Source organism: Calonectris borealis, chromosome 1, assembly GCF_964195595.1.
Source record: "Calonectris borealis chromosome 1, bCalBor7.hap1.2, whole genome shotgun sequence".
Classification (NCBI taxonomy): Eukaryota; Metazoa; Chordata; class Aves; order Procellariiformes; family Procellariidae; genus Calonectris; species Calonectris borealis.
In genome coordinates, this window is record NC_134312.1 from 54,288,747 (window position 1) to 54,310,937 (window position 22,191).

Consider the following 22,191-nt stretch of genomic DNA (forward strand, 5'->3'; position numbering starts at 1 on the left):
CCACATCTTATCCCTTGAAATAAATTAGGAGGTCCAGTTGCAGAGGACAGAAGGTCCTTCCTAGTCACACAGCCTTACCAGTTTTCTTGGCCACCAAATGTGGCCACCTACTAGTGAGAGATAATACACCCATACTGCCGAAGTAGCTAATTTCTAAATAAACATGACATCGAAGAGTAACAGTGCTTTTCAGTATATTGCAAGCTTTTACCAACTGTGTTGACCTCAAGAAGGATGCCAGCTCCCTTTCAGTTTTGTGCTTCTGAAAATTTTGTGGCCACATCTAGTTATCCTAGGATTGCAAAATCATTATCATCCTTTCTTATCTATGTAGAAGTAGTCTAAGACCAAAAAATCAACAACTGCCAGAAGTTCCAAGTTCATCCAAGGCAACTGGATCAACTTAGCAAACACAGGAAAGAATAAATAACTCTGATAATCAACTGCTGATGGTGGAATAATGCAACTAGCTCCTTTCAATTCTGTCCAATAAATCCTTGCCAGACTTAGGAGCCTGTAATCAAGCACTGATCCAACCTGTCCAGATTTTGTTTCAAGTCTTGGTAAAACCACTATAGCAAACAGGATAAAATCTTCTCCCAACACAGACTTTAGTGTTGAACCTGCAGTTACACAGCTCTCGTCTTTTTCACTTTCTCTTTTGGCTGTTATCTTTCTCCACTCATATTTTCAAAACAAACTCATTTTAGGCTGGTTCATACTGTTATTCACTGAGAACAATGGCTTGAGCTGAGCTGGACTTCTGAGATAATTAACAGTATGAGCAGAACTTATGGATAATGAGACAGATGTTTAACTAATTTCCTTCCCTATCTAGGAAAATAATTTATTCCCAAGTGCCATAAAATAACAATAGAAAATCATATTGATTTCATCAGGCTTTGAATTAGGTCCATAAAGGAGATCAAAGCAGGTGCTTCTTGCTACAGCTGACAGCAAGTTTTCTCAAGGTGTTCCCACCTTCTTCTCCAAGATAAATCACAGTGCCTTTGTCAGGAGTTTGGTATGGCGGCGCCATCTCCAAACCTGTTGGAGTGTACAATGGCTCAGGGGTAGTGGGTATCCAATCTGAAAAAGAAGAGACACACAGAAGGAGTACAAGCAGGAAGACTGTATTAGAGTCTTTATAACATGAAGGACACATTGAAAAGCAGTTCATCCTATTTACATCAGTTGCACATAAAGGAACAGGGAAGCCCCCGTTTGAACCTCATTTTTTTTGATCTGTGAACAAATCTTCACTATAACTCTACATAAAAATACGTATCAATCTGTTATGGACTAACTTTTGCTGTGCAAATTTACCTCTGTTCCCTGTACAGCTTGCTTAGCATCAGTGAGGATGACAACGGTGAACGTTAGACAGCATCGGTACCATTAGGAAAACAGATGCTCCAGCTACAGAGTGAAGTCATTGGTTGCTGACCACACAGATGCTGCATGGCTATAATGCAGTGCCTCCATGTAACTTGCATGACATCTGCCTGGCATGTCAAAGATCTGTTGAACACCAATTCCTTCTGACAATAGGCCTTTCCTTACTGTAATACTCACAGCAGTCCTATCCCATTCCATTCAAGATACTGCGATCTATTTTCAAAGGTAACAGAATAAGGGCATAGATGTCTCAGTCCCACCTCTGTGCATTTCCAATTTCTACTGATTACTTCCAAACTGCAATTGGTTGTACCTATAAAGTACAGGGACTGTTCAAGCCTTCGCTATCTTGTTATAGGTTTGCAGTATGACTTTTGTACAGACTGTAAAAAAGCAGTTATTAGCTGACATTCATATTTAACCATATAGCCCTGAAATACAGTACTGACATTGCTAGTAACAGGATGTGAGATTTGTACTGAATTTGCAAGACCTCAGGACTGAGGCTTGTCAGGTTTGCTCTGTCTGAACTTTTCTTTATCTGCCTGCAGCTTGTTTCACGTAATTTAGCTGTGACAGGAATTTCTCTAATTGACCAGGTATGTATGGCTAATTTGTTTTATTTTTGTTTATCTTTGTGTGGTACAACCATAGGCTTATACGGACAGCAGGAACAAGAAGTTGTTCTGTGTAGAAATGCAGACCTAGAGCTGGATAAAACTCATTTTAGGGGTAACAAAGAGAAGAAGGAAATAATATCTAATACATGTAAAGAACACTGTATATGGTAAATTCAGATGTAACATGGAGTTGCAGACTGATGAAGAAAGAGAAAGGTGTAAGAGTAAGCTAGCAAACATATGAAAATGACCTCAGAGTTATTTGGATCCTAGAGTGGGGAAGAAGAAATCATCAATACAAACGCTGTATTTCTCCCAGCAAAGGACTCCAGAGGCTGACAATTTGCAACAAACCATCCCTCCCCTCTACCAGACGAATCCTCTGCAATAAAACCACTGACCTTAGGACCTACAGGAGCAGTGGAAGGGGACGCCAAGAAAAGGGTGTGAATAAAGCAGATGTATAACAAATTTAACTGCATTATTATTTTTTCTTTTTCTGTAGCAATTAGATCTGGACTAATAATGACTCGCCTCTTAAGATTTCACTTATACTAACAATAAACTCTTGGCTTTATTTATATATAAGGTGTGCTTCCTCTTTGCCCATACACAAGATTTTAAGCGTAACACAATAACTCACCAATGTGCTCAATTCTGTCCCTGATGACTTCACATTGGTGTGGCCAGTACACCAGGGAAAACTGACCGGTAGGTGACCAGTCACCCAGATTCTGAGGCTCCTGAGGATGGGATACCACTGCCTCCGAGTCAGATGATAACAGAATCTGTTTTGCCCTTGGAAAAAGATGAGCACAAACGGAATCTATAAGAAAGTGAAAGAACCCTCACATCAGTCTTTCTTGCTCCTCCGAGTGGAAACAGGCTGCGGAGATTATCTACGTGAAATTAACATAACTAAGCACGGCACAATAAAATTACAACCCACTGAAATGTAAATTTAATGCTCCATCCTATAAATCACACTGAATTTAAAAGTAGCATTGAATGAACAGTTAATTCATTAAACCACAAAGCACATCAAGCATTCAAGTGCAGCAGGGAATAGCTTGTTTAGGTTCCTATAGAAAATGTTGGCACCTTTTATTATTACTGCTTTTATTACTAGCGTGTTATGCTACGGCTTACAATCTCAATGTCTGAGTTAAAATCTGTGCTGTGCAATATTATACAAATAACAAACAAAGCTTACTCCTACAAAACGTATCACAGAGAGTGTATGCAACAACGAGATAGTACTGGCTAGCACAACAGGAGAGGTAACAATCTGATGCTATCACGAATTTTGTAAAGCAACAGAGACATTTGAAAGATGCGGGGGGGTCTTTGCTTGTCAGCAAGGAATTCTTCACAGTTATGAGAAGCCACTTGAATGAAAACATGATTGGCAGAGAAAAGGCTTTGAAAAAATCTAGTAATTGGATGATTGGGACTGCTGATACTGTGCACTGACCACAACACTGCCCTGAGAAAATTACTTGTCTTTGTCATAGATATGAAAAGATCCCCTTTCAAAGCATTCCCCATCCTTCCTACTAACTGCTTAGAGCAGGCCAAAAGATAGGAGTTTGGTTTCATGGGAAATTTTTTTGTATTCGCTTTGGGTCTGAATCAGATACCAGCACCTGTAAGACTTACTTCACCAGAAAAAAATTCTAATCAGCTTTAGACCTGGTTTCTAGACCTACTTCTCCTCACAACAAACAAAACAACATAATAAGCAAAAGCGCTTCACCTGAAGGATCTGGTTTCAAGGGTAGATGACATCATATGTGAAAAGTAAATGAAGTGAAAACAAAACTGCTGAACCCATTTTTAAACTCTAGTGGATACCTAACTCTAATGGCTTCCTGGCTACTATAATGCCAAATCAGTAACTGGTGATCAAGGGCATGTTGCAAGATGGGACTGAGGTAACTACTTACCTAGGTCAAGAATCATAAAATGGCACTAGATCTAACCCCAATTTTGTTTAGAGCTTGACAGTTATGTGAGCACTAACACCTTCCCTCTCCCCCTTATTCTTCCACCCCGTGGTCTTACAGGGAAGATGTAGGGGAATAATTGGGAGGGTCCTAACCTGTAAGAACAGCACACTGCTGACTGTATTCTGCCACAAATAAGTTCGGGGGGGTCTTCATCCTAAACAAAAAAATTAGAATATTAAAATAAAATCAAAAGTCCACAGTAGAACAACTTGCTTTTGTTTATTTTCAGAGAGAAACCTGCCTCTGTTTTGGTTTACTTTATGGCCTGCATAAGAATTAGGCCAAATCTGCATGGTCATGTACTCTGCCATTATTCCTGGCTGCCGCTCAAAGGAGACATGTTTCCCTTGTCCTCTTTTGCTTCCCCTCTTGTGCAGTTCTTGTATTCCTACTCTTTTGTGAAAAGCTAGATTGGAAAACTGATGCAAGAAAAAAATGTTTGGTTTTCAGCTGCATTAATAAGCCCTCTGATCCCATTCATCAAACAAGCCTACCGATGTAAGAGCAGGAAAGGCAATGGAAACCAGTAGCTAAGACAGCCCTCCTGGTGGCAGCCCAGATACATGCCACATTTATCCCAAAGCAATAAGGACCAGGACAGGGAGGTGAGGAACTTGATACTGGGGAATTGAGGCATAACACTTGGCAAAAATTAAAAAAAGCACCACTCTGCAGCCAAAGTGCACGTGGGCCATGAAAAGCAACCAACTACCTTGGGTTAAATTTGAAGCACGTTGGCAAGGCAGCACAGAGACAACAGCGCTCGTCCCCTTCACTGTGCTTAACATAGAACACTTATTTCCTGGGTTTTCAATCTAGTCCCCTTTCATTAACATCATATTCAATTAAACCCCAAATTTCCTTCCTGAAGTATGAATAAATGTTGATAACATCAAATGCATTTCACAGCTGGTAAAAATATGCTCAGCTTTATTTACCGCTTCTATTTACATTCACCACACTTGCAAATATAATAGAGGGCTTCCAAAAATCTGCTAGTCCGGTAGCTGATCAGGAGGTTGATTTTTACAGGTCAAGAACTGCAAATAGTTCACAAACCAAAGCACAGATAAAATCATCATGGGGAGGAGGCAGAGGATTTTACTTTGCTCACTAACGAAGAGCTGTACTGCTCTCCATAACCTGGATACTGCTAGGGATGAGCTCTCAGGACAGGGATTTGGGTAGTGCAAGGTCCCAAAATTTAGTTTAGGGACAAGCGTGCCCTGCTGTGCGTTTGGGGTGCCGGTAGGAACGGTTTGTTACTCGGGCTGCTTACTGATTTTCTTAGGAGGGTAAGAAGCAATTGCTTCTAATGAATTACAGCTGATCTCCCTGTGACCTGGGACCACCTCCGACGGGGGGCAGGCACCGAAGGGACTTACGGAGCTGCCTTCATCCCTGACGGCGAGGCTCTCCCCGCCCCCTCCCGCCGCCGCCGCGGGGCCCGGGCGGCGGGACAGGGCATCCCGGCGAGGCGGCGGTACCTCCGCGATGCCGGCCTCCGAGGGGCCGCTGCCCCGCCCCAGCGGCAAACGCCGGGCGCAGCGGGACGGAGCCCCGCGGCTGCCACGGGCAGAGGGGCCGGCGCTCCGCCAGCACCGCCCCGCGCGGCCGCCGCAACCGCCCCCGCGCCCCCGCCCCGCTCTCGCGAGAGTTCGGTGCGGGCCCCGCCCGCGGCCCCGGGGCCGGGTGAGCGCGGCGGCGGAGGCGGGGCGGCGGGGCGTCCTGCCGGCCCCGGAATGCGAACCTGCCTCTTACAGTCGTGGGATGTTACCATGCGCGTTTGGTCTGTATAATTACGGAACACCTGTCAGCTCCACAAATAGTCTCCAGGACTAAACACTCGTGGGAGTTTTGCTGTTTGCTGCCACCAGACAAATGCCGTGATCTCTGTATCAGCAATATCAGCAATATGTGTTACAGTTGTATCGGTTTGTGCGTGAAATGGCCGGGGTGTGTGTGTGTGTGTCACTGCTTCTTAACGCATGTAGGACAGTTATTTCCTCCCTGCAATAATCACATCCCGTATATACAACCCCCTCTGGAGTCAGACCCTGCATCTTCAGCACTGGAAAGCAATGGATACGTTTCTCTCTGTAGTGAAGATGGTCCTGAGATGCATGCAGGTGTGGAACATCTGACAATGCTATTAAAATGTTTGAAAGAAATTAAGTCTCTGAGAAAAGGGATATGAACCATAACGTTTCCCTACTTATGTGACAATTGTGCATTTAATGTAACCATAGTTAGAGTTCTACTGTGTGCCGTAAGAAAACCTTTGTTATATGAGCAAATCGTGGGAAAAATCCTGAAACAGGCCTTAAAAATTATTCTGTTTGGTAGGCTGAAAAGTAATATTAACTGATGAAATATCCTCGTATTTCCACAATTGCTTTTTTGGTTTCCCAAAATGCCAGTTGAATGATCAGATTTGCTTCCCTTGTATAATACTAGTCTCTGTAATCTAATCACAAAACAAATAAAATCAACCATATGCTCTTATTTCAATTATTCACTTTTATTGCTATCATCATGGTACTTAAAAATCATAATCTCAATCAGAATCATGTTGCATTAGGTACTGTAGTTTTCTAAGAGTCCACTCTTACTTTCGAGAGGTGAACCGGAGAGGCAGGGAGGGCAGGGATAGGAGGCAGGAGTGACTTTGCCCGGAGGATGGAGTGGCAGAACTGAGAATGGAAATTGAGTCATAAGTCTGTCCTGCCCCTTGGGCAGCATTGGCCCCTACAGGAGATCGAAAGTGAGCTGCTGAGCTCGCAGGGGGAAGTTCACAGCCTAAACTTTAGTCTGGGGTCTCCAGGAACCTTTGGGTACCTCTGGTGAGAAGTTATCTATTGCTATATTCTTTCTTGTAAAAAACCGTTTGTGTTGGTAGCAGCTTGATTTCAAATGTTTTCTTTAAGCTTTACATTTCTCTGTCTCAGTCTTAATTTGTTCCTGAATGAATCAAGGATGGTAGGATTTCAGGATGAGTGCATTGAAGCTTTGTTTGATATTGCAGAAAATAGTTAATTTCTTTTTAAATGAGCTGTGCTATCTTTCCTTAGAAGAGTTTTATGTGCGTTTGCACAATGGAGCAGCAGGTGCTATTTTGAGATTCTTGTGTAGACCTTAAAAAAAAGGTTTTTTTCATGTTTTTCTTTAATGTTACTTCTTCTACAGTGACACAGTTCTTCCACAGTGCTTTGGGTTTTCTACTTCTTTCCCTAAAATTCATTTATCTCCAGTAGAACAGCTAAGAGAAGAGGGGAAATAAGAATTAACTTTTAAAGGTTTCGCCTGCTGTTGTCAACATAGGGAGGAGAATGGCCACAAGGTGGTAGCAGTCTGTAAGGGAGGGCCAGGAGACGTCTCTGAGCTTTGCTTACTGATCCAAGGAGGCGAACACTGCCTGTGTGCATTATGCCATGCAGTGGAACATTTGCAGTGTTCGAGCAGAGTTATTTTAGATCTATTTTCTCTTAACTTATTATTTCACTTTGAGGTAATTTTGTGTGAAGTAGAGCAATGGGGGATAACACCATAGCATCTCTCTTGTCAGCTGTAAGGCCCCATAGGCTGGCAGCCCATAACTTGGCCAAGGATGCCAAGTGCAAATCCATTTTGAAATTGCCAGTGTAACCTAGCATCTGGGCTTGTGCACTGCCGTGCCTGAGGCTCTGGCTGGATGGTACAGTCCGTCTGCTTTTTGGGCTCTCCTAACGGCATCCAGAATGGCACGGACCCGGGTTGCAAAGCGCTTATCTCCTACGTACTCCTTCTGCCAGCTTGGTTCGGTTCAGAGTAAGGGGTTAACTTCATACTGCCTGGCTTTGTGAGAGATCAGACATCACCCGCCCTCCCAGGGATGACATAAAGTTCGTGTTAATAGAAAAAGACAGTGAAAACTCCCATCACATGCACTGCTTGATTTGACAGAAATGCAGTCATATGCCCACACGTGATCAAGATTAAATTTGTGCTGCTGAGTGATCTGGCAGTGTGCAAACCCCTATTAATGCACATGAAACCACAGTTTTGGGCAAAAAATATGCTTTTACTTCTGCTGCTCCTGCTATGAGAGAAAAGAAGAGAAAGGGGTGCTTCTGACAGGTTACTGGGACAGACAACTGCAGGGATCATTTTGGTCTGGGTTAGAATTACCAGAAAAGATACAAGAGATTGTTCTGTAAACTGTCTCACTGCGAATTCTGGGAGAGTTTCATCCTTTCTTGGTGCATGGGAATTATGGGAAGGTGTGTGAGGACCGGCAGCACTAACCTGTATCTGCTCTACATCATACTTGAGTGAAGTTTTTGTGTGTGAGCAGGCCTTAATATAAAGGCAACTTGAATGTTACAAGATTATAAGGTTAATTTAACTCTGCAATGAAGATAAGCCCTGCATTTCTTCCTGCACTTCTATGTACAAATGCTATTTGTGCTGTGAATAGCAAGAGTTTCATTTAGACGTGGTGCTCAGACATGAATGCTCAGACACTTTGCAGCATGTAGTTTAAATTTTTTAAAGCAAAAAAAAAAGGGTGTTAGTACTACTATGGCCTCACATTCATTGTCATTTGCTTGCTGAGAGCCATAACCAACAGTCTGAACTGTTGTTTCCTCCATGGAGTCCATCTTTACTCCTGTGCAAGTTTTTCTTCTCAGTGCTAATGATTTAAACACCTTTTCGTTGCTCTGTAAGACTCTGTCCTTGGAGGCAAAGAAGGAGTGAAAAAATGTCACTTAATGTTGCACAAAATGAAGTCATGGTTTGTATCAGGTCCCTTTCACCCAGTGCTGCAAACATGCATACATGCCTTAAATTTCTCTTGATTTCTGTAGGACTATTCTTAGCAGTACGGTGAAATGTGCTTATGTTAAACATGCTACAGAGGAGTTTCAAAATAAATCATGTCCTGATTCCCTTCATTTTTGTTTTCCTTTGGCTGTACTATAGCTTATGGAGTGCAGCACTGAAGGTAACGGTCTAGTTTGTTTCTCTCTGATACAATTGTTGATACGTTTTTCTATTTCTGATTTATTTTCCATGCTTTCCTTTGATTCCACAATTCTCAAAGGTGTATCCTCCATTTTACAGAAAGCAAACTATTTAAGAATATATATTCCAGCTACTTTTAGCTAAATAAAAATAATATGCTCTCTGGATAATTATACAAGTGGCTCACTTATGGGATCTCTATGAATTTTGACAGGTATTTGAGAAGCTCTTAGTCAAGCAAGCTCCTTTAAATCCAGTAATTTCAGCTTTGTTCTTTTCTGTTCTTTCCAGATATTTTCTTCTCTCACGCTATCTCATGAGAGTCACATCCCTAGCTGCCAATACTGATTCTTGCGTCCATCCTTGGGTTTCTATTTTTTTCCTTTTCCCAGCTCCAACTTTAATAAGCCTCCTGGGCTTTGAAGATTTCATCTGCAACTGCAAATAAACCCTTGTGTATCTCTGATGCTTCTATTTGGATTAAAAAGCCAAGTGACCTTATTTTAAAGATTGAACAAAGAGCTCTTGAAGATACATGGAGATGGGTACTCGACACACACCTGAACTCAAACCTGGAGTAGAGAAAAAGTAAACAGATTTTTAAATTTTTTTCTGCCTTCATTAACAAATTGCTTTGAGCCTGTTGTAATGTTTACGTTCCCTCCTGTGTTTACTGAGTTAAAAAGGAGTTCTGTAAATTTTTTCATTAGAGGGGGTGTGTTTCTTTCCCATTTTCCCCCAAACTCTCTGGTTCATGTGTATATAAAAAGAGTTCTCCCACATACTTGGGGAATATTTCTAATACTTTTCTTTGTTACCTCATTCTGTTTTAAAGCTTTGACTGAAGCTCTTCAGACACGTTGAAACAACCTGAGATCACCCAAAAGGAAACCTGAAATGTCATGGTACAAACTTGACCTTGCAATGTCAGTAAGTTTACAAGCAACAATATATGCCCTGTTCCGAGGCAAACAATGTTTTAACACAAGTGCTTCCCAAAATCATGTTACTGCATTCCAGCATAACCCCTTGAGAGAAATGGGCGATGGTGAGACCCCCCCTGGAAATGGTTGGGGAAAAAAAAGTCAGAGAAAATGGGTGGTGACCATGCATGGATCTTGCTGCTCCTGCACACGTTCTCCAGGGATAGGGAGTGTCTTTTTATTATATGATTGTACAGTGCTTAGCACAGCAAAGCTTTGAACCCTGCTAAGGATTTCTGGATGTTTTGGGAATGCCAGTCAAAACTATGCTATTTAGCCAATGGTTATTGTAGTGCTTTGAGAATTTGGTTTTTTCCCACAGGTTTTATTTTTATCCACATTGCCCAGCTACGTATTGGTGTAATTGTCGCTGTCACTGTCGTGCTAGGATTGGTCCTCACTGCATTCTGGACTACTTTACTTTTGGATTTTGAGTATGACACTCACCTCTAATCACATGCAAATGTCTGCATCTGAGCTAGGCACCTTAGATTTTCTCCCTTGACCGTAGATGTTTAGTCAATGTAGAGGAGTCTAGGGTACGACCCCTCTCATGCTGAAGCAGATACCTGTGTTTGGTTAGATGAATACCTCCTTCAGCGCCAGTGGTTTTATTGACTACATCCCCCTTGGTGGCTGTGCTATAGATACCTAAAGTTAGGAGAGATGAATCCCATCCTTAGAGACCTCTACCGTGCTGCTGGTATAACTAAGCGTAGAAAGCTGATGGGTAAATGGTGCCTCCCTCGATCCCAGTCAGAGGGCTGGGTGCTGCAGGGGCTGTGTCCCTGGCCCAGCAAAGGGGCTCCCGTAAGGTTTTCCCTATTCTGTGAATCTGTTGTAACCAGGCCCACGGACTTAGCCACATCTGCGGCACAGCATGAACTCTGGATAATAATCTTTCTCCCTTTTCCCCTCAGCCACATCTTCCCTCCCTGCCTGCCCTGTCCTGCCCTTTCCTTAGGCTAATCTCTGCTGCTGTTCCCAGCGCTCACACTGCCTTCTACCCAGTCTGCCAGTTTTTCACTGGTTTCATTGTTTTTTCACTGGACATTTTTCACTAGTGTCTTTCTAACTACAGAGACAGCAGAAGTAAGAGACATTCCTTCCTCAGCTTTTGAAATAGCTTAAGACATAAGACAAGCTGCACTTGGCCAGCCCCAGGGTTCACACACCCGCCATCGTGTTTCTGACAGCTGCCAATAGTGAACGCTGGGGGAAAATGCAGGGCAAGCCCACGGTCGTACTTCCAACCTGCAGAGGTCTGGCTCAAAGGTTTTCTAAATCAGAGACATTATCTTTGAATCTAAATACATGAACTTTCATAAACAAGGTAGCAACGTGGCAGTGGGTCTGAGGTTGACATGTATAACCCCTCCTCTCCCCTCCTCGCTCTCGACTCGGCACTGCTGGCTCTGTGGCTGTTTTGTCAATATGGGGTTTACTTACAGGAACCAACTCAATGACTTTTTCTCATTTTTAAAAATGAAATAATAATTAATTTTTCCTTAGCTATAAACTCCCTAGAAATTGGCTGTAGTCAGAGAGCGGAGAAGCCGTTAATGAAAGCATTGCCATCTGGGGTGATAAGGGCCTTGTGGCAGGCCAGTGCTAGCAGGGCTGATGCATCTCAGGGTCAGTACAGAGTCAGTGACTTTGGGACTTGCTCTGAAGATTGCCTCTGATTCAATACTCAGTCATGCAGGACATGGACCCGCTGGGATAATCAGGCTCTGAAGAGCTTTGTGACTTAGGAAGACATCTGTAAGGTGCAGTCCAGCCAGAAGTCTTCTTTAGCTCAGAGGGTACACCCCCAAATTGTAAAAATAAAGGCTAATCTTAAGCAACGTTGTGACACCAGTGCTGGGAGGAACAGTGACCAGCTTTCCAAAATGGCACAGAAATAGGGGAGGCAGTGGGAAAGGCTGATGGAGGAAGATGCTCTGGAAAGGGAAAATTTGAGAGACCTGCTTTATGAAAGGGAAAGTGGGCAGACAGTATATGCTTACTGATGGCAAGCTCTGGTCCTAGAGCACTGCGTCAATAAACCAGAGCATTTAGAGAACAGTTATCCTAAATGATAGTTAAGGAGCATGAGCCTGAATTTACATTTCCACAGCATGCAGCAATAGCCTAAAGGCAAATCCCTCTGAAGCTAACCCAGTGGTTTGCAGTCTGCTTTCCTGCCTAACTCAATCTGGGAATGACACCAAGCGGTCCCCTGGTGGAATGGCAAATAGATTATTTTGCGATGGCTTCTTGTACCTGCTACAGTTCTAATGTACCACCCTTAATATGGGTTGTTTTATGCTGCTGCACGAGAGGATGGAAAATATTTTATTATTTGCTCATTTATGTCTTTATGCAAACTTGTTGTCTAGAGGTGATGTGCTCTGTGTAAAATACTCAGCATCCCTCCACTGATTTCTGGACTAGCACATACGTGGCATGTCTGCACTTCACAGCTCAGATGTCCTGGAGCTAGCTCCAGTTACTGCTGGAATATCTGAGCAGTGCTGAGATAGCAGTTTGGATCTAGAGAACAGTACAGCAGTTTCACTAGTGACTCCATTTCTCTGCAGGGACAATTAGCTGGCCAGGCTGAGGTGTTAGGCTGTTTCCCAATCCAGAGCTATTTTGGTGGGCATTAACTCTGCGATCTTTGCACCAGGCTCTGTTGTACAATGCAGGTATGCTCTGTTGCACCAAACAGATCTGTGATATAACAGACAACATGACAAATACTAACCCAGCAGAGGTTGTTTTTGTCTGTCTATTGCAAGATAGCTGTACCCAGATTAGGACAATATGGAATAGATCTGGTGATGCTTAATGAGTCAAGAAGATCGAGAGTGACTGGGTAAATCAGCAAAGTAGACCTATAATGCAGAAAACAAACAGTTCAATAATGTTCCTATTTTTAAGATGAAAGCAAAGCCTCTTGACTCGGTGAAATAACAACAGCTCAGACAAAGTAGCACTAGAAAGGTGATGAAACCACTGCACTAGCTTTAAGCTATCTGGCATGGATGCTGCTGAGGAAATTGGTGCAGCAGCAAGAATTCTGCATGGGCTGCAAAATGCTGCTAAGAAGCTATATAAGCACAGTTTCATGCTTCAGCCAGTTGAAACACTTATAATCCAGAAAGTGGTATGTATGAAGCAGGTTCCTGCTCTTTAGGTGGGTTCATGGACTTTCCTAGACCTCCTCCAACCTTGGATGATGTCTTTTATGTTTTTCCAATATATTTCCTAACATTTTCTAATGGAGTGTGAATTCCTGCCCATTAAATTAAAGCGTAGTGACAAGAGTGTTGCTTGCCTTGGTTGTTTTTCCAGGACCCTTTAGAAATAGTTCACAGAGTCCCTGGGGACTGTAGACCACAGCCTGAAAATCACTTAATAATTCTCTTTCCTGGTGCCTTGCAGGTTCCTGGGACACAGCATCTCTTTCAGCAGAAAGACCAGGGTGATGCATCCACAAATGCAGTCATAGCTTATTTGAGACAGAAGGCATGTTTTTTAGGTCAGGACAGTAGGGTACGCATGGCAAAAAGAACCTGATAGAGAACAAAAGGGCTAAGTGACATTTAGTGTATGATATGAACTATTTTCTTCATTTCTTTTTGTGTTTGAATCTTTTCTTTGGGAGGTGAGGTGAGAGGTAAGTGAGTTTATAGGGTAGAAAACACTGGTTAGACTTACTCTGCTGTGGCTAGTTTTATTTTTTTTATTATTATTTTGACTTGGGGTTAGGAACAGTCTGTGGCTGTTTCTTTCTTCTTCAATTGTATTTTTAACTTTTGGCAAAGTCACACAGTCTTGAAGATGCTTATTTTTATAGATTTCAGAAAACAAAATAAATAAAAACAAGCTATTTGTATCTCTGTGCTTGTGTCATGCAAAGTCGTAACTATGACTTTCACTGGTCAAAACAGGACCCAACAGCTGTTTTTCTACAGCTGTGGCGAGCTCGGATAATGCTTGATAGTGCTAACGGTACAATATATTTTCCCAAAAAGCCCCCTGTCTTTGCTTCCAGTAAGAGAAAGCTCTCATTTATGGGACAGCTGCCAAAAGATGAAACCCATTTATAAGACTGGTTTTTTTCCAACTAAGTCCCAACTAAGTCCCAACCAGCAGCTGGCATTTCCTAGAGTAGAAATCACTGCTTCCATGTAAAGGGAATTTATCCTGAGATACACACACATCATTGTGGATGAGTAACCGGCCCCCTCTGCGCTGCTCCTGGCCCCAGACAGGGGGGTATTGCTCCCCTCCCGCATGGTGGGGTGGGTCATGGGAGGCAGCAGAGCTCCTTATGCTCTGCATTCAGATGTCAGGTATCACTGATGCCATGGTTCCTCTTCCGTCAGCTTCTGCAAACTCTCTAAATGTTTCTATGGATGAGGAACTTCCCTGCGTTTCGGTGCCAGTAATGGGAAGCTCTGTTTGAGGATGTAGCGTGCTGCCACGTGCCAGCCGGGGCTTCGCAAGCCAACTGTTGTGCTGCTGGGCAGTTCTGGCGGTGCACTTTGAAAGGCTCTCCGTTCCCCAATTTCAGCTGGATTTACAAGGCAAAAAGAAAGTGGATAAAGGCTGGAAGATGGCAAAGGGCAGCGGGATGGAACAGTGGTGCTGTGTCAGGAGGGTCTTCCCTTGGCACAGCCTCACTCAAAATGATTTTGCATCAAGGCCTGAGAAGCGTGGGCTGGTAGGGCAGAGGTTTTAGGGCTCTGTTTTCACAGCCTCTTAAAGAATGCCATTGTCATAAAAGGAGCTTTCTGGTATTTCTGGATCTAAAAAGTCCAGTAAAAATTTAAGTGGGAAAACATACCAAAGTCACCCTTATTTTCTGTATTTATAGCTCCAGTTCTCACAATACACCACAGACACTACCGTCTAACCATACAAGGCTGTGTCCACAATAAGGACATCTCTGTATTAAGAAAATTCCCCTTGAATTTGGCATGACCAGGAGCTGAGTGCCCAGCACTGTGTGCAGAGGGGGAGCAGGGCACAGTGACCCTTGGATGAACAGCAGGCAGAACCAGTACAAGCATGCAGGGAGGCCCAAGAAAGCAGGACATGTTTGCTAGCCACCATCATCATCCTCTGAAAGGAGCTTAAAGGAGATAGTTGCGTACAGCGGGTGGGGAGTGAGAATTGGAGAGGGTGCCCACTTGCACGCCTGCAGCCTCGCCGCCTCCAGTACTGGAACAAAAGCAATGCCAGGTCAGTCCCAGTCTGCGCTTACTGGTACTGACAGCAAATCCAAGGGGTGGCCTCGCTTCTGCAGCTGGACTTTGCTCTGAGGGAATAAGGGTGTTTTGGCTGCCTTCTTTTAATTAAATCTTTTTTTTCTACAAATAAATTATTAGCATCTCTCTGTTTTGATCCCCACAGGGATCTGCAGTTCTCCCTCTGATTCAGCTATGTCAAGTGTGGACCCTGTGTGCTGGACACACTTACCCCATCTGAACGTTAAGTACCCAGTTTCTGTCCTAGATGTGTCTTGCCAGCGGTTCTAAGGCAGAAATTCTCCACCATAGCCTTGCTTTGGGTAACCCATAAAATGTAATATCCTAGGTTAAGATATTAGTGAGCATGAGGCATTGTCTTCTGGTTTGCCATAGCTGGCTAAAATGTTAAACCAACAAACTACCTTGTCTTCTCTAAAATGTTCCTCCTTGCTAGTTACCTCATGAAGGCTCACTTTGCATCTCTTTTCATAGTATAGCCCTCGACCCCATTGTTTCAACAAGCTTAGCTGGATTTTACTGCCAGGATCAGCTGCCAACCCACGGAGGACCCTAAGGTTGATACTGTGAATGGTGGTGCCTCAAAAACCAAACGTGGAAAAAGACTGCTTGCTGGAAGAAAACAAGGTTCCTTGAAACAGGGCACACAAGAACACCTTGAGCTTCTTCTAAGGACCCGGAAAACTGCGCCAGTCGCAGTAGGTGTATGGTGACTTATGGGAGCAAGGTTAATTTTCAGCATCAGAGGTTCTGACCGTGTGTGTAGGGGAGGCCGTGAAGTGTATTTTATTACTTGGAAACTACTGGGAGAATGCAGTAATTGTAAAGATTATTTTATCTGCCCACAGGAACTTTACTAACCCAACTTCCAGAAATTCTAATCTCCACCACGTCCTATCTGAATTCTTGAAATGTTGCTCTTAAATAACACTGACTTAAAAGAAAAACCAACCTCCCACTGTCACTTATTACAGTGTATTATAACTATATTTAAAGGCACTTCACCTCTCTAGGTGAGGAATAATTTTATTCCTTTTAATATTTGTCAAGCAATGATGTTCTAACCTGAAACCCATCATTTGCTGTTCATTACAACTGGCCAAACAATGAATAACCACAGCATCCTCTGCTTTGGAGCACCAAGAGAAGTAGAAAAGCTTTGCTTTTGTCAGTATAGTACTACTATTTCTTCCAAGGCAAATATTGGGGAAACTTGCAGGTAACAGTGAGGAAAGTGAGGTGTTTTTTTCTGTATTCTGAGATAAGCAAAAGGTGACACTTGTATTTATTTCTCTATTAGGTATGAATGGGTTTATTGTATGAACTCCTTCTCTAAGGGTACCATGGATAGTAAAGGTTTCTATAGGTTCAGAAAGTGTCTGGACTGAGTCATGAAGGAAAAATTTCAGAGACCTATGAAACACAAAGACGTCAACTCCGCCTCAGGATGTCCTTGAGTGCAAATCACCGGAAGCTACTAGATTATCTTAGTGACGTACTGTTACATATTGCCACCCATTACTGGCCACAGCTGGAGACAGAGTACTGGGTTTGAGGGACCTTTTGTCTGATTTGGTAGAGACACTTCTACCTTCTTACGCTTTTTTGAACGTTTCTGATTTAAATTAGACATGCAGAAAACAGCAGTGAAGCCCTATTTTGTCTGTCCCATAGTAACAGGCTAGAAATTTTGCAGTGCCTGTGTCAAACTCAGTGACATTGGTAGAGCATATGTACCAATCTCCATTTTTTCAAAGACTTATGTATGAGTATAAAGGCTATCATATTTAAACACAGCTCTTGCTCAGGGGCTCCCACCTGTGCACCAGTGGGTAAGGATGGGTGACAGACTGTCAAAACCAGCTGGGATCATCCTAGTGACATCCTGTATCTCTCTGACTTGAAAACTTCTCCAGCGGTCCTGCACAAAAGCTCTGAATTGCCTGAGCCACAGATGTTAGCCACAGCATATCTATCCTCCATCCTGTCACGCAGTCTTGGTTTGAAGACCCACAGGGCACAGATCACGTGGAAAGTTGTTTCTGAGGTTCATTATTTCCTCTGTCAGAAATGAGCAATGTGGTTCTTATCTGAATTTGTCAAACACTAGTTTCCAGCCACCAGATCTGATTTTACTTTTGCTACTTGGAAGACAGACTCATCTCCTGTCAGAAATCCGTTTCCGTGGAGACATTGTTGGGTTTGATCAAATGGCCTTTTGACCATCTCTTTAGTAAACCAAGCAGGGGTTATGGATCCCTGATGGAAAGTAATGAAGCCATTTCGGGTTACTGAGTGCTGCTCAACAGCTGAGCTGCAGCAATGACTTGGGCTTGTGCTCTGAGCTTGCTGCAAGCAGAAAGGATACAGGCAAGCATAAGCCACTGTGAACTGTATTTGGCAATTGGAGCAGCCAAAGAGGTCACCTTCTCGAACCCAGTCAATGAGCAGTAACTTTTAAAGCTGTGGCAATCCCTTTGCTTTGGATGCGCGTCTGAGCCCTGAACTAATTTACCCTCTCTGTGCACATTCAGTGCCTCATCACAAAGCTCGAGGGACTGAAGGGGCCGTGGAGACAGATTTCTCTTCTCGTTTTTAAGTAGTGCCAAAGTGAAGACACATGAAGGGCAGTGAATGGTTTGCGCACTGTTGTGTAGCCCCTGGCCACAATTCCAGTTTGAAGCAAGCCAGAAGATTTGTATTATTGGGACCACTTGGGACCTTTATTTGGGGCTCAGAGAGAAATTCCAGGCGGCCCCTACAGTATGACTTTTCTCAGTCCTTCAAAAGAGGTGATTTAAAATTTGCTCTGTAATTAAATTATTATAACTAGCAGCAATTTCCTCCCGCTTGCAATTTAGTTCATATTAAATTTATCTCTATCGTTTTTGTCTGCATGAACTTGGGAATCTTGTTTTTAATTGACTAATTTAGATAGATCAAGAGATAAGGTTCTTCTGGGAGTAGGCACCCGAAGGCTCCAAACTTCTCATGTTGAATCACCGTATCAGCCCAGGGCCAGGTAGTGAGGATAAGGAAATATTCCTTCCTGCAGAGTTTATCAAGAGCATCTTGGGATCAGGGTAGCTAATTTTTCAGGCTAAACACTGCTTGAAGTTCTTGAGAATGCAGATTTTATATACATAGAAAAGCTACGTGTTAGAAGGATATAAAACCATAGCACTTTTTCAGTCAGGTAGTTCACCAGTTTGCAACGGGTTGGTTTTTTTTGGAGCCTGACCTGATCCAAAGCCTGTGGAAGTCAGTGGAAAAACTCCAGAGAGACTCCTGGCTTTAAGTCAAGGAATTAAGTTGTATGTCTTAGAGCCATAGGATATTATTGCGCTAAAGAGCTTATTAAGATTAAAAATGGGATTAGGCATTACCATCAATGAATGCAAAGAGGTTACATGGCTGGGATAAAGCTGCAAAGCTTTATTCTGCCTTTCAGGGACACGGACTCAGACTGAAGCCAAGAAAAAAAATTACATATCGTAGCATTACATACCATGAAGTGCATCCTGTATCTTCCAAAGTGGAGAAAACTGGCACTAAAGGTAGGATGTGGAACTAAAATCTTACTGTTTTTTTCCAAGAAGCAGTTCTTGCTGATCAGTGAAATGAAAATGTCTCATGTACTTCTTTTGAGCCTTAGATTTTTGCTTTTTTTATATATTTATTTTTCCAAATGAGCTTTTGCTTGCAGTTGCTCCCTTAGCCCTTAGAGAATCAGCAAAGGACCCCCAGTGCTGCAGGGAAGAAGCTTGGAGAGGAGAGGAGAGGAGAGGAGAGGAGAGGAGAGGAGAGGAGAGGAGAGGGGATGTGAGGAGACCTGGGCCAGCTGCTGTCTGTGGAAGCAGATGGAGGAGGTAAAAGGCTTTCCTGAAGTGCATTGTCTGGCAGAAAAGAAAGGCGAAGCACACGGGAGGGAGGAGGCAGAAATGGGAGGAAAGAGGGGTAGGGAGGATGACGGAGAGGGGGAGCAGACAGCCTAGTGCCAGAGACCATGATGGGGGTACACAGATGATGTGTGGGGATCAGGTCCCCCACGCCTCAGCTCGACGAAGGGTTGCTGAGGACTGCCACTTACTGCATACAAGTCCGCACCGTGCTTCTGTAGCACACGGCGAGTGGGAGGCCGTTGCTGCTGACTTTGCTCTCTGATGGTGAAGCAGTCCTGCGGCAGCAGGAGGTCGCTTGGGCTGTCTGGTGCTTGCTGAGGGTGAAGGGCAGGTACAGCCGCCTTTCCCAGAGGGCTCGCTGGGTGCTAACGGGGGTGTGGGTCTGAGCCAATGGTCCCTCTCTTCTACTTTTTTTTTCTTGGTTTCCACAGAGAAATAACAACTCCTGACAGGTAACAGGGAGCAGGGGTGAAAGCTCAGCTCAGACGTTTTTCTTCCATCATATTAATGTGTTTCTATTTCTTCACTGGTTGGTTTGTGTCTTGTTATTGGAAACTTAGAGATGGCTGCTAAACAGAGCTATCTGTGTATTTAACTTTGATATTGTAATGACTGAGCATGAATTTCATATGAAAAACAAACTTACTTTCTATACATCACTACTGTATAGCTTGAGAGAAAGCAGCGATGGCGATGGCCCAGTGTGACTGCCTTGCCTCCTGCAGGAACTACGCCTGATCCATACCAGATGTTCTCTGCAGGGGATTCTTGGATGCTTTCTACACTGCAGTCACAAATGTCCTAAGTAACAGAGCCTTCCCACTTCCCATGGGACAAAAGGCCAGCTTTCCCAAGGCAGGCATTTTTTAGGACTTCTTGATAACAGCTACTTAAAATTTTGCTGTCTTGTTATGTTCAGATAGATTTTCCTTGGGTCATCCTAGCTAATATTTGTCCTCCTTTGTTATCTATACCCTACAGCTACCTCCGGATGGGAATCACAACTCCACCTGGCTGTTTCAGGGGGCTGTGAATGCTGGAGAGAATTCCCTGCTGCCTGTGGAGTCCTTACTCCTCCTTTCTTCATCTTTCTATCTGTATGTTTCTTTCCTCTCCCTCCCCCTTCTACATTAGCTCAAAATGCTTAACAGTTTATCAACCTCTGTCCTCAAAATACCTAGAACTGAATTCGCTTTCTGGATGGGGATGCAACAGTGTTAAGTTCCTCTCAGGTTTCTCATAATATAGCTCCTTGTGGTACTATTTCTATATAGGCAGCTTTAGTCCAAAATTGCTTCATTTGCTGACCATATTTCATTCCAGTTTCATTGCTGACTTGCTTTCCCTTTGCTCTTGTCTGGGACTTACCAGATCTTCTCCTACCATAAGATTTGTGTTTGAAAGGACTGTTCCCTGTTGCCTCCATCTGCGTGTTCTTCATCCCAACTGTCTGTATGTGACCTGGCCATGTACTGACATTTTCAAGACCGTTTGTGCTGCATCTCCACTGTCCCCCTCCTTGTTATTGAAGTTCACTATCACAGGCTGGAATAACACACTGGCTTGGAGATCAGGATTATTACTAATTCATTAGTTCCCAGTGATGTCTTTACAAAGTGCCTAGCATGGAAAGACCTTGATCCCAGTGAGGGTTTCTGGTAACATTGCAGTTGCTAAAGCTAGATCTAACACTACTTGTTGTTTCCCATGTGGTCGGCCTGCTGTTATTTTTCTTCCTTTACTTTCTGACCTGCAGCCAGCTCCCCTGGTGCAGACAGATGCAAGCTTGCTATGACCGTGACAGCAGCTGCCTGGATGGTAAGGTGGCTGTCTGGGGTACAGGTTCAAGCTGACTTGTATCCAGCTAGCTTGTGAGAGGAGCAGATGATCTTGCTTTCTCCTTGCGCCTAGAGAAACCAATGTGGCGTTTTGATAAAGCAGTGTGAGTTTGTGCCTCAGGTCACTTCTGGGGCAGAAACCTCTGCACGGCTGCGGAACTGGCCCTGTCTTCCATTTGTCTATAATCTGCTGTGCCCCTCTTCACCCTCTGTAAGCCTGCGTAGATCACACTTCCAAGGGGTGTGTGCTAACAGCCTACATTGGAGAGGGTGTTAACAATCCTGGGATTTCCATCTTTTACTCCTTCTGATGTCCTAACCAGACAAACAGGGAAAACAAAACACAGGTTATTGAGTTCTTCTTATGGGTCTTCTCCTAATTACATAAGCTACAGATTCTCCCTGATTTTATTCCTGGTTACCTACTCTGTCACCTGTGGTTACGTGGCCATTGTGGTGGTAGCCTGGAGCAGCCCTTGCTCCCACATTTTGATGTGTTTCTTTCCAAGCTCTCTTTCTTCCTGGATGGTTGTGCTACTTCAGCCACTGTCTCCCAGATGGAGCGAGGCCTCTTGTAAGGGAAAAAGTTCAGCTTGCTCAGTAGATGCCCCTTGTAGATAGTTTGTGCCTTGTGTGGATGCTTTTCTTCAGTACCGTGACAGGCTTGGAGCTCCTGCAAGTACTCCTTGGCCATCTGCCATACCCCGTCTGGCATGGTCAGCAGGGCAGAGCCAGGTGTGTTGCTTCGGCAGAAAGCTCACAGAGCAGGGGCTTCACCTCATTGCTGTTCCATGCTTTCCATGTTCTTGAGGGAATCTTTCCTTCCCATGCACTTTTCCTGTGCTCACCACTGTCCTGACCAAGCTCTTAGGGTACCAGAAGTCTTCTCCACTCCCAGTGCCCCCCTGACTAAAGTCATACTCTTCATGGGTAATGTAGTTCATTGATCTGTGTCGTATCCTTGGTCTGCCCAGCCATCCCAACAGCCTGGTGTATGTTGCATATGTGCTGGTGATTGCTATGCTCAGCCACTTCATTTACAGCCTCAAGAATGTGAGAGGCCGTCAGAAAAATGCCGGAGATGAGAAAGTGTTTGAAAATGCCTGAAGGCAATCAGCCTTCATGGTGAAAGTGTCTGTTTCACGCAGCAGGGGCAGCGAGGGCCAAAAATCTCAC

General features: G+C 43.8%; 1 protein-coding gene across 6 annotated transcripts in view; it reads right to left on the bottom strand.

Moving 5' to 3' along the window:
* The window catches only part of AGBL3 (AGBL carboxypeptidase 3), a 29,754-nt gene extending 24,182 nt beyond the window's left edge, over positions 1-5,572 (bottom strand). For 4 of the 6 annotated variants that reach the window (XR_012673968.1, XM_075152274.1, XM_075152303.1 and 1 more), the window contains exons 1-4: positions 5,413-5,572; positions 4,120-4,181; positions 2,662-2,844; positions 982-1,089 (exon numbers count right to left, since the gene is read on the bottom strand). Coding sequence is in view for 5 of the 6 variants with exons in the window: in XM_075152274.1 (XP_075008375.1) it covers positions 982-1,089; positions 2,662-2,844; positions 4,120-4,181; positions 5,413-5,495 (436 nt within the window). In the remaining variant the exon portion in view is untranslated. Of the gene's footprint in view, positions 1-981; positions 1,090-2,661; positions 2,845-4,119; positions 4,182-5,412 lie in introns of those variants that run through there. The other 2 variants (XM_075152283.1, XM_075152292.1) reach the window with 2 other exon arrangements.
* Positions 5,573-22,191: the final 16,619 nt, after the last annotated feature.